Source organism: Sander vitreus, chromosome 11 (assembly GCF_031162955.1).
Source record: "Sander vitreus isolate 19-12246 chromosome 11, sanVit1, whole genome shotgun sequence".
Taxonomy (NCBI): Eukaryota; Metazoa; Chordata; class Actinopteri; order Perciformes; family Percidae; genus Sander; species Sander vitreus.
Genome location: NC_135865.1, coordinates 19,482,875 through 19,495,014, shown reverse-complemented (window position 1 = coordinate 19,495,014; position 12,140 = coordinate 19,482,875). Strand labels below are relative to the sequence as shown.

Sequence of the window (12,140 nt, the reverse complement as noted above, 5' to 3'; positions counted from 1 at the left end):
TGTGTATTGTTTGTGTATACTATCTATTTATTTATTTTTTTTTGGGGGGGGGGTGCGCTTGTTAAGCACTTTGGTCAACTATGGTTGTTTTTAAATGTCCTATATAAATAAAACTGAACTGAACTGATCACGGATGTGTTAAGAGAGGGTCGGTTTTAACTTTCCCAGTCTAGAAAAGCGATTGTAAAGTGTGTGACGTCATTCCAAAGTAAAGTTTATGTATATCACAATAAACAAGGCGTTGCCTTTATTTTTGTTTCATCACTTTTCTTATTGTTGCATGATAGGACAATTGATTCCTTTTCTGAAACCGATGACAAGCAATCCTGAATCTTGGATGTCAGAACATCCTTGAATGGAAAAACCAAGGAGAGTTCCTTAAGGGAAATCACCAGCTGGAATCTTTTCAGTGAACAGAAAACTTCTACACAAGATCTCGTTTTGCTCTTGCTTCATCGACCCTCTCTGACTCTCATCTACAGGTGGGTAAGATCCGGAAGACTGCCTCTCGGAGGAGAGAGTACCACATACTGTTTATGGTTTTGACCACAGCGGCCTGCTACATGTTGTGCTGGATGCCTTATGGAGTCGTGGCCCTGATGGCAACATTCGGCCCTCCCAACATCATTACTCCTGTGGTCAGCGTGGTGCCCTCACTACTGGCCAAGAGCAGCACTGTCATCAACCCTCTCATCTATATATTCATGAACAAACAGGTGAGTCAGCAATGGGACAGTTGGACATGTACGACAGCTTTATTTACACAGTAAAAAAAGACAAATTACAACAGCTGAAATCATACAAATGGTCTATTTAAATATCAATTCAAGTGTAAGAGAATTCACTGACAAATCAAAGTCCAGAAGAACACCCTAAGGCTGTTGGGAGTAAAAACAGGACTTTCACTCTTACTATGTTCAGCTATGGATGCATTTTTTTCCTCTTCCTCTTTTCATGAGTACTGCAGGAAGCAGCAGGAGGGAAATGTCCAAAAAAAACTTAAAGTGTTAAACAATCCTTTAGAGGCAGTGTGGTGCAGAAATTCCCACAATACTGAGTAAAAATATGGCATGAAAACTAGGCCTCTGGAGTAAAGAGCGGAGAGAAAGAGGCTGAGAGGGAAAAACGTAATAAACAGTGGCTGCAAATTTCTCATGGATTTTTCTCTAATCTCACCACTCACGTTTTAGCACAATATCCTGTATGTAATCCTGGCAATACAATTGTTATCTTAAAGAGAATTAAAATTTCCATTAAATCCCACCTTAAAACATTCCAGAGAGAAGCAATAGCACCGTAGAAGTCCTGCTATTACTTAGAGTCCACTAAGACATTTAAAAATGGAATTTGGCACAATATTAAGATGTGAAGACGAAGTTGCCAGAATGCATAGCACTAAATCAAGTGCTCCCAGGGAACTACTTACAGATGCACCTCTGCTGAATGTGATTCCCTGTCCACAAACATGCACTAAAATCTCCAAAACAACACTTAAGAAAAAAAAAATCTTATAGCACAATTGCCTCTCACAACATTAATGACAATGGTGTCTACTTGCAGCACAGTACAGCACGGACAGTTTAAGACTCTTACCCCTGATCCTGATTTGCATGCTCTGTGCATTGGAAAGTAATCCAAGTTATTAGAAATATACATGTACAATATGTTCAGGGTTTTTTCACCTTCAGTGTGTTACAATCACAAGCAATAAAACATTTGATTATTTATCTCAACAGAGAAACATAAAACCTACAGCAGAGCTGAAAACCTGCATGATCCAAAATAACTGATAAATCTCCTTAAAGCAACACTATGTAACTTTTAGCGCAAGCTGTAGTTCCAATGAGAACCTGTAGGGGGACCGAAGCGGGAAAAGTTAATAGTGTTGCTTTAAGCTTCAAAAATGGTTTCTATAGTCCGTTTTTAAACCTCTGTTACAGTCATCTACCAGTTTTTACCAGGTTCCTTGTTCCAAAAATCTTCTAATGACATGCCAGATAATCCACCTGAAACTGGGGCTGGGTATCAAACCTCACTATGTTTTTGTATTCTAAATGCGTTCATTAAATTTAGTATTAAAAACTGTCCAGTAAGGCTGGGCGATATGACCATATATTTAACATGAGACCGTTTGTCACTGTCAGAGATATTTCTTTACAATTTCTACTAAGGCAGCTGCAAATCAATAAGGGCAACTGCTTTGTGGCAACATTAGATTTATAGAATTTTGCATCAATGTGATGAAATACCTTTGTCATGTATGTAATTCACTGAATTAGTCATTCCCATCTGGTTATTTTATCTACATGTATACATACACTCAGTTTCCCACCTAGCTAAAAGTAATGCTGTAATGCACAGCTCTGCAATAAATCCTGTTTTGGAGAGATGATTCAATTGTATGGTCATTTTATAGGCTGTAGTTTGTGGTGCTGTTGAGTTGTACTGCGTTATAGCAATATATCTGAGAAGTGTTTCTAATATTTTGTCCACTGCGATGTATTTTAATGAATTTATATTTATTTACTAGACTTAGTTTTAGCAAAGTGTACCTACTGTAATAAACTGGCAACTGAGTGTAGTTTCTCAACATAATTTCCAGAGAATTTACTATATCTCGATATACAGTCAATGTTGCAAAATAAAATACCACAATAGAGGTTTTTATCTATATCGCCCACCCCGACTGTCAAATATAGAACATTTGCACCAAAAACTTGTTCAGGTGTTTTTTTTATATTCTTTGATCAGGTGTTGCCTGAGTTATAAAAAGGGTGTTTTGTAAATTAAAAAAATGCATTGTTTTGGTATCAGCACTGTACTTGTTTATAGTACTACTGACACATTTTGGATGATACCCAGCCCTACTCAACAACAAGTAATGTTATGCCCCAGAATCATCTACATAATACTACTACACAGCCATCTAATTCAACATACATCAGTCTATTCAAAGCAACATTTCTGAGACACGTTTTTACATCTTATATCGAACCACAACCAATGGCACAAGAACATATTGAAAAGCACACTTAGCAATAGAAATCTCTGATATAGGCAAGATTTTTCTTAATGTCTGCTGCGAAAATCACAACCAATCTTCCTCTCCACGCTGACATAATACCTCTAGAGCTTGCCGCAGATGTGGCACTGACTGCAATCATAAAAACCATCCTAGTTGGAGACAAAGCAAATCTGCTAATATTACCGGTTCAAGTTCCTCTTTTATAATCGTCTCCACTCTGAGCTGTGAACGGGCACAGACCAATATTAAAGAATTCAGCAAATATGAGATATTAATAGTTGCAGGAAATTATATTTATGCTGTTACATGATAAAGAAATAACCCTGCACATGCGCAGACTGTACTGCATTGGTGAGCTTCAGGTAGGGTTTGGCCATTACACGCAGTGGTAAAATTACATTCAATAAAGAGTGAACTGACCGTCAAAAACAGGGGGCTAGTGATTGCCAAAGGCAGAGCTGAGAATCCCCTGATACAGCTCACTGACACCGCAATATCAATTGCTTCACACCTGCGTCCTGCCACAGTATGTACCGCATGTACCTGAACAGTCACAAGGCAACCCCAGGAACGTGTTCCGTCGACCACTAGGCACAGGGTTACAGCTGTTCTGAGCACCAGTTTGTTCTGAAGATCCATTTAGGCCCCATTCATTTTGATTTAATGACACTGTCAGTACAATTTTTTTTTACTATTGGTAGGGTGAATCCACAAAGGACAACCAGTGTCTTCCTTCCTGTGGGCTAGTAACAGAGACAGGCTTCTTGACTCTGTATGAGGAATCATTTAAGTGTGAACAAGGAGCGACATACAGGTGGTAGTGAGCTGGCAAATTGGCATGCACAGGAGGGTAATTTAATAGGCCTTATAAGTGTAAAATAAACCCCTCGTGACAACACGAAACATGTTGGATTTCACAAGAAGATAGAGGAATGTCGAACGGCAACAACTGCTGCAGAGCGTAAAATGACTGGTGTGACAGCTCGACTCTGTCTCTGTGGAGACTCCAAAACTGTCTTTTTACACTGTGCGATTTTCTGCATGAGTTGCTGCTCTATGTAAGTGTGAATGTTTGTATATTTGTGAGTGTATGTTGCATTTATGACATTCAGCGTGGATGACTTCTTTGCTTATTCACAACCCTTTGGACCAGTAAAAAAGAAAAAGCACAAGGATCCACGTTATAAACAGTGGCATTTCCTTCAAGTGGAGAACCACCCATACTATTGAAAAACACAGAGTTTACACCATTGATACATACCCAGTTATTGAAAATTCACTTGTCTATCTAAAAACACTTATCTGTTGCTACCCTAGTCAGCTCCACAGCTAACGTGGCTCAGCTAAAGCAGAGAGAAACGTCTTTTTCAGCTTCATCTTGGAGACTACCTGCCAGTCTCTGGTATAGTAAACCATTTTAAATGAAGAAACATTCTTTCAGAAGTCTCCACATAGATCCCTCCCTGGAGGGCTATGGCTTATGTTCTTCGTGGATCTAATGTGAATCTTGTAAGCTCCAGCCTCCTTGTCGCCAGTGGCTTTATTGCAGCTCTCCCTTAGTCAGCCAGAAAAGGCCGGAGTGTGTGTGTATGTTTGGGCTCAGAGGGGTCAGGTTTCATATCTTAGATTTCACAGTTGACGGTGCTGAAACCCGGAAGAGTGACCCGTCCCTTCCTCCTGAGGTCACTCTCGGGGCCGGTGTTGATCCGCTGGATCAGGCTCTTCTCATACAGGAGGGGATGGTAGGCACCCAGTGTACAGGCAGCATCATAATAACGCTCATGGTAGTGGCACAGGTCGGTCTGCCTCATGGAGGGAATGTACTCGTACACATGCACCTGCTCGCATAGCGCCATCATCAGGAGGATGCCTGCAATGGTAACACAGAGAGAGAGAGAGCGAGAGAGAGAGAGAGAGTGTTAAGGTCTGGACTTACTTTAAAACCTGTTGATACTCAACTGCAAACTAGTTTAGGGTAAAACATAAAAGTGCAACGCTGAGCCTTTTAACATCAGTAATCAATACCACATTACACTTGGAAAGACAAAGTATAGGCTGCCATATTTTACCTTATCTAAATATCTTTTTTTTTTTTATCCAGGGAAGTTCAGCAGTGCTCTCTTTTTCCAGGAGCTCTCTGTTCACATTCCCACCTGAAAGCTGCCCAGTACAACCACAGTGTGATCTGCTAGCCACTTAGCAACTTTACTGAAGCAGTTGAGGGTAAATAGTTAGACATTTTGGGAATTACGCGTATTGCTGTCTTGCTGAGAGCTAGATGAGAAGATCTATACTGTTCTCATGCAGTATCTACCCATTTATTATGAAGCTACAGCCCTCAGCTGATTAGCGTAGCTTAGCATAAAGAGCAGAAGCAGGGGGAAACTGTTAGCCAGTCTTTATGCTAAGCTACGCTAAATGGCTAGTTAGTTGTATTATTGTATTTAACGGACATATGTAAGAGTAATTAATGATGTTCTCATTTCACTCTCAAACTCATCCAACAAGAAAAAAAAAAAACATATTTCCTAAAATGTCAAATTATTCCTTTAAGGTCACCTCAGTAGTAATTAGATGTCATTGTTTTCATCTGGTCCAGAGACTAACCAGAAAACTGGCCACCACTGCTCTTAGATTTTCACTTTACACCACTTGGGTCCATATTGACAAGTTCTGCTGTCTTTTCTCCTCAGTTCGCCATAACCTCTGCACCATTTGGCCTTTCAAATGTTTCCATATTTAATTTTTTTTAAGCGATACTAAAAATGCACATCTGATTAGGGAAAGTGTCTTCTTCAGCATCTGCTACACATGCTCCTTTGGGAAAATCATTCATCATAAAATCTCCACTGGATCTGCATAGTGTCAAAAGTAGAGGACTGCAGTTACACTGGGCAGTTCAAACATGCAAATATGATTATAAGTGTAAATGTGACGTCCGGTTGTGCGGAAAAGGAGCATGCACACTCAGCAAAACCCTCCTTTGGATAAAAATAAAAATAGAACTGAATACATTATGTATGAAGACGGTGAGTTTGACTGCCTCAGCATGCTCTGCATTGGTGCCTTTCATACACTGACATCCTGCCAACACAGAGCAGTCAGCCCCCACATATAGTTTACCCTTTGGTATTTTTCATTCCACCTTGCTTTGAACATCCCTGCTGATTTTTGTTTATTAGTTTGTCTCTGATGATTGTTATTCTGCTCGCAACTCTCAAACTTCTCCATTGTTGCTCTCCAGCTTGACCACAGTCACCACATATAACCAAGCAAAAGCTTTCCTACACAATATATACGCATGTTGTGTACATTGATTTAGCCTTTCTTCATCTGTTTGTAGGCCAGTTGGTCCTGTAATGTTTTTTGGATAAGATCCAAAAATTCGAACCTCTAAGTTGTCCAATCTAGACCTAACATTCTCATAATTATCAACATACTGGTCAAATGTAAATAAAATCTTATCAGCCGCAATGTGTATTAGACCAGTTTACAGTAAATGTCATTAGCCTTTAAAACACAGTCCTTCAAAACCAATAAATACATGTTTTTCTAGTAAAATGACTCTCTAATTTGACTTTGTATGTAAATTGATAATTTTTATTACTGTAAGAATGTGTGACTCCAAGTTAATTTAAATATCATGCAGTAATTGTTTAAGACAGTTGTATACGAAGGTACAAAGACAAATGCATGTATGTTGAATGTTGATGCTACCTTTAATAATATAGGGAGTGACTTCATGTGCGATATACTCGAGCAGTTACTGTGTCTACAGCCCGTTTGTGGCTTATTTTAATATCAAGCCAGCACGGAACTACAATTTCTATTTATTTTACATTGTTCTCCAAAGTTGTAGATAAGCCATCAGAACCAGCACAATAGTGCTAAAGTAATGACCACTGCATAACAAAAGGTACCCTTACATAATTGTTATTTACTTGTAACATTTGTCTTCACCAATGTGTCCCATTAATGTGCAAAAAGAGACCTGCCTTAAGTTGTACAAATGTATTTATTCAGAAGCAAAAGAATGACAAAAGAGAAAGAAAAAAAGACAGCACCATGACTCAGTCCCTCGCAATATTCAGGAAACACAGAGCAAATACCTATATTTCAGACAGCAGTTCTCAGACGTTTCCAACTACTGTGTTGAATAAAGGTCAAACTAACTGGACCACTTACTTTATCAGTCCAACAGGACATTAAGGGACCATTTTGCCCTTTAAGTGGCACTAACAATAGACTGTGAGTAGTGAGGACATGAAAGTGCACTAAGGCATGATTTCTGCCTACTCAAACTCTGAACAGACCTGTACTCGGAATCTCTCTAAGAGCATGGAACCAAGGCCAACGATTCTCTGATGATTCCAAGAACTCTCCGTTTAAGTTGTGTTCACATTATCTGTCTTTCCATCTCTTTCTCAGTTCTACAGGTGTTTACTGATTCTGTTCCAATGTGATCACTGGTCAGCAGAGAACCGCAACATCTCGATGCCCTCCAAGACTACGGTGATCCAGCTGAAGCGCAGAGTCTACAGCAACACGGTGGCCTGCACCACCCACATCTCCACTGATGCTCTCAACCAGTGTGGCAGAACCTCGGCCACCAAGCACACAACCCCCCCCGAGGTCACAACCTGAGTCTGAATATTCCTTAACGATGAGGCATTAACTCAGCTCGACAGCCACACTTACGTGAACTGCCGTGGATTTGAACTAAATCATGATGCATTTAGAAAGTATATGTACTTTATGTGTGAGCTTGTGTTTGTCCTAGAGTTAGTGACTACTTTGTTATGTACTAGACACTAGTACTAAATGTCTGGAGACACTATATGGTCAAAGGTATGCAGACACCTGAATATTAAACCTACAGTATTGTTTGCGATTGTTGAACATCTCATTCCTAAACCAAGAACATGGTATGCTGCTATAACAGCCTCCAGTTTTCCGAGAAAGCTTTCCACAAGATTTTGCACCAATTTAGCCACAATGTAAAGGTCGGGCCCTGATGTTGGGTGATACGGCCTGGCTCGCAGTCAAAGAAAAGGTGTTTGAAGGGTTTAGGTAATTTCTTTATGGTTCTTGCTTTGTGCACAGTGGAATTGTAATGTTGAAACAGTTAATGTTGTTAATGTTATTTATGTGTTATAGCATTGGGATTTCCCTTAATTGGAACTAAAGACAAAAACAACAATACTCTTAATTCAAACAAAATTATACTCTAATGTTTGCCATATGGAGTACTTTACCCTTGTTTATAGGTCTATTTATCTTTTCAATATTCTGTTTGATTAATTACAAATCGTAATAGTTGATATTAAAAGGTTTAATAGATGTACATGATTTTTATAAACTCACCTGTCAATTTTATCCTCTATGAAGTACATTTTCTCTTTATTACACAGGAATCAGGGTGAAAATACATTACACATAAGTGAAGAATTTTGTTGTTTGTCAAAAACTCTTGTTAACAAAGATTTTCAAAACCCAGGTGCACGCACACTTAAAAAATAGTTTTTTTTTCTTCAACCATCTTTTCTACAAAACAAAAACATAGTGCCTGTTCTCTTTTGATTGTCGTTTGTCATTGTGCTGCTGTAAATGTCAATAATCGTGCTCCTTCAATGAGACTCTTCAGTGGATGGATGTAATCATCATCATGTAACTGCCGTCTTTTCCTCGTCTTTACTCCAGCCTCTGCTGTGCTCCGACTGCAAATGTTGCAGAATCCTAAAAATTCTCACACAAAGATTTGCCTTTTAACCTGTATATATTTAAAATTGTATAATTTTGTTCTTCATGGGGTTTATGTTATTTATTTGTATTTCTGTGATAGTGATCTCTTTTGATATAATTGCTTTGGGTTATTGCATGATATTGTTGCAAGTTTCTTTGTACATTAAATTCTAAATTGATCAGAAATCATGGCGAGACATTTGGAGAGTTACTTATACCTGTATTCAATTAAAGAGCTCCACCCTCTCTAGGAGTGTCTGGTCACACTTGTGGTCTCACTAGTGACAAAGAAGCTGTGTTCAAAACCGTTCCCTATCACGGAAATAGTGCACTATATAGTGTGTTTGCCATTTTGTAGTGGTGTTCGAATTCTCAGCAGTCAATTTCACTCACTATATAGTCCGCTATAACATACCCACAATGCACAGCTAATTTGAGTGTACATACAATGTACCCTACATTTTACTCCTGTATACCACAATGCAATGTGGTCGTGTTTTCCCGGAGGAGAATAAGAAGCAGAAGCACCTGCAAAAACTGAAAAGGAAAAATGGAGCGGGCTCTCGTTTCTAAACAGAGGAAATGTAACATATATGCACACAACACTTTACTTTCCTCCTGGGTGCTCGGTTTGTTTCAGGCACGTATTAGAAGTATTTTTGTTTTGGTTTGTTGACATGATGCTGGGCGCGCCTGCCTCCGTCACACAAATAACGGGTGCGTCTCCTGACCCAAGTCACGCAATAATGTGTTTTCAGTGAGTGTCCGAAGTCTTGTTTGGTCGTTCCCTATATAGTTCACTATTTAATAAACACTATAGAGGGAATAGTGAGTGAGTGAATGAGGGAACGGTTTCGAACACAGCTAGAGAGTGGAGACCATGGTAGGTTTCCGTCATGGAGCTTTTGTCCTGCAAGACACCGATGGCGATTACGGCTACAACCGGTTAAAAGAAGGGAAGCACAAGGAAGGGGATATGGGATGCCAAATGGCTCCTATTTCACTTGCTTTTAGTTTCCCACACCATGAGGGGTGAAGCCAGTGTGCAATACTGTACAGTATGGCCAGTAAGAGTAATGGTGTGCCAAGAAGACCCATATGTGATCACTGATAGGAATCCATACCACACCCCTCTAATGAATGTTGACATGTGGTGTATAGGGTCTCTCAACAGACAAATAGGATGCAACATCAGGGATTGGAAAAGACTGCTAAAATTGAATGGCCCTGAGTGAAACGTGAAGCAGATACCACGTGCGTTTGATACAGACTTTCTCAAGATGCAGTTGCTTCGCTCTGATCTTCTCACTGCACGGTAGTAATGAGGCCCTGCAACATGAGTATTCTGACAATATGACTTAAGCCTGTCTGGAAGCTGATTTGAGTTAGACAGTAACCCTAAGTGACAGGTAGTCATTGTTTTGTAGGTTTTAATGATTATTAATAAATATCATTGCTGTGGAAGAGAATCATTGTGTTGCTGTACGGTGGCTCGGTGGTTAGCACTGCTGCCCCACAGCAAGTAGACACTGCTGAGTACTGGTTGATCCGACAGGGCCTTTCTGTGTGGAGTTCTCCCTGTGTTCGCGTAGGTTTCCTCCCACCATAAAGACATGCATGGTAGGTAATTTCTGCCATTGCCCTTGACATTGGCAACATTACAACTGGAGTTGATCCCCGGGTACCAGACTGTGGGTGCGCAGTGCTCCTAATTTGTTAAGTTGTTGATGGGTTTAATGCAGAGGATACATTCCTCATATGTGTAAATTTACATTGCAAATAAAGAGGCTCGAGGTTCTTGTGAGAATTATATGAAAACAAAACTTTGACTGAAAAATTGAATTTTCTAAAAAATGACATGTTAGGCTCCAATGTGCCACATTACTGTCAATAGATTTTTTAATTATCAACAGCTTAAATGTGCCACACCAATCTGTCTTTTCTGTGATGATGATTTTGTGATAAGTACTATCGTAAAAAAATGACATCTGTACTAGAAAATTGCAGTGCATCTTCTCCGTATCTGAGCCATAATGACTGTATTTCTTCAAAAAAGCAATTACTAGCCATGGCCTTCGAGTAGGAGAAATTGATGCCCCATGCACTGCACATACTACTTTCTGGGAAAATCTAGCTGTTGTTCCTTTGAAGGTTGAACACACTTAAAATTTAAGTTGCTTTGTACAAAAGCACCTGCCAAATAAATGTAGTGAAATGTAATGTGAGTGTTTGGAAGAAAACACAGGCCCATTTGCACTCCGTTATAACTCAGCGATGGTTGAAATAGAAACAAATTACTATTACCAAGTCTCAAATAATGGACATGTCTCCAACAACAGATCAAAGTGTCTCCTGTGTAGTTAAACTGTGCTTGTGTGGAAACATGTTGTCTTGTTTGATTGTTTTTAGTTCCGTTTTTATTCTGTTTCAATGCTTTATTTGTTATGCTTTGCTTAAAAGACTGTTGACCAGTAGATTATGACTGCATAATGATATGCTCTCAATAATAAATACATTTTTTGTGAGGAAGTAATTTTTTGGTGCGTTTTTCTGTCAAATAGCCACTTTCAAACCTTTTAACGGTTTTGAGTCTCTGAAAAACTAAAGGGGACACTTGTAGACTTGTCAAAGGGGACACTTGTAGTGATAAACCAAAGAATTATCTAAATCTGCAGCTCTTCTCAATTTCATGAAGCTTTGTAGAGAGTTTCAGCTCATTGTTTAGTTGTCTGGCCCACAACTTTATTATTGATGTGGTTTATTCTCACCGCTGTCCTAATCTTGTTTTTGTCCACAGCAGGCAGCGGTTTTCAGTGAAAAAAAAGGTCTGAAAATTTACTATACACCTGCTCAGCACCAAACAGCAGACACACAGAGACTAGCTGAATATAGTGGAGCATTTAGCAGATAAAAAGCCAGATAGTCCCTCAGGTGATGGTAGATGTCAAAAACAGAGCTAAAAAAAGAGTGAATATTGGACTTAACACAACTCTAAATAAATGTTGCTTAGTAACTGCTGGACGTGTAAATAACGAAAAAGGTGATTATGTTAATGTTGTGTTTCCAACTTATTTCTGTGGACCCTAAATGGCCGAAATTAATGTTAATGAGCACATGTTAGCATGCTAACACACTAAACTAAGATGGGGAACACTGTAAATGGTATACCTGCTAAACACCAGCATATAAGCATTGTCATTGTGAGCCTCACAAAGCTGCTAGCATGACTGTAGACTCTTATTGCTGTTTGATACTTTTGCCTAAACATTATCTGAACCACAGAGACCATTAGTCAAAGACAAATCAAATCTAGCTTCTAGGTTTTTATCTCTTGCTGCATTTCAATGACAGATATGTGATATTTGTAGCTACA

General features: G+C 39.2%; 2 protein-coding genes across 2 annotated transcripts in view; one reads left to right on the top strand and one right to left on the bottom strand.

The window, feature by feature from the left end:
- LOC144525396 (vertebrate ancient opsin-like) overlaps nucleotides 1–11,290 on the top strand; it is a 32,704-nt gene extending 21,414 nt beyond the window's left edge. The window contains exons 3-4 of the mRNA XM_078262177.1: nucleotides 483–716; nucleotides 7,454–11,290. Coding sequence (XP_078118303.1) covers nucleotides 483–716; nucleotides 7,454–7,669 — 450 coding nt within the window. The 3' untranslated portion in view covers nucleotides 7,670–11,290. The remainder of the gene's footprint in view (nucleotides 1–482; nucleotides 717–7,453) is intronic.
- Nucleotides 737–12,140, bottom strand: part of LOC144525395 (beta-galactoside alpha-2,6-sialyltransferase 2-like) — a 47,353-nt gene continuing 35,949 nt past the window's right edge. The window contains exon 7 of the mRNA XM_078262175.1: nucleotides 737–4,895. Within this exon, the coding sequence (XP_078118301.1) occupies nucleotides 4,648–4,895 (248 nt within the window). The 3' untranslated portion in view covers nucleotides 737–4,647. The remainder of the gene's footprint in view (nucleotides 4,896–12,140) is intronic.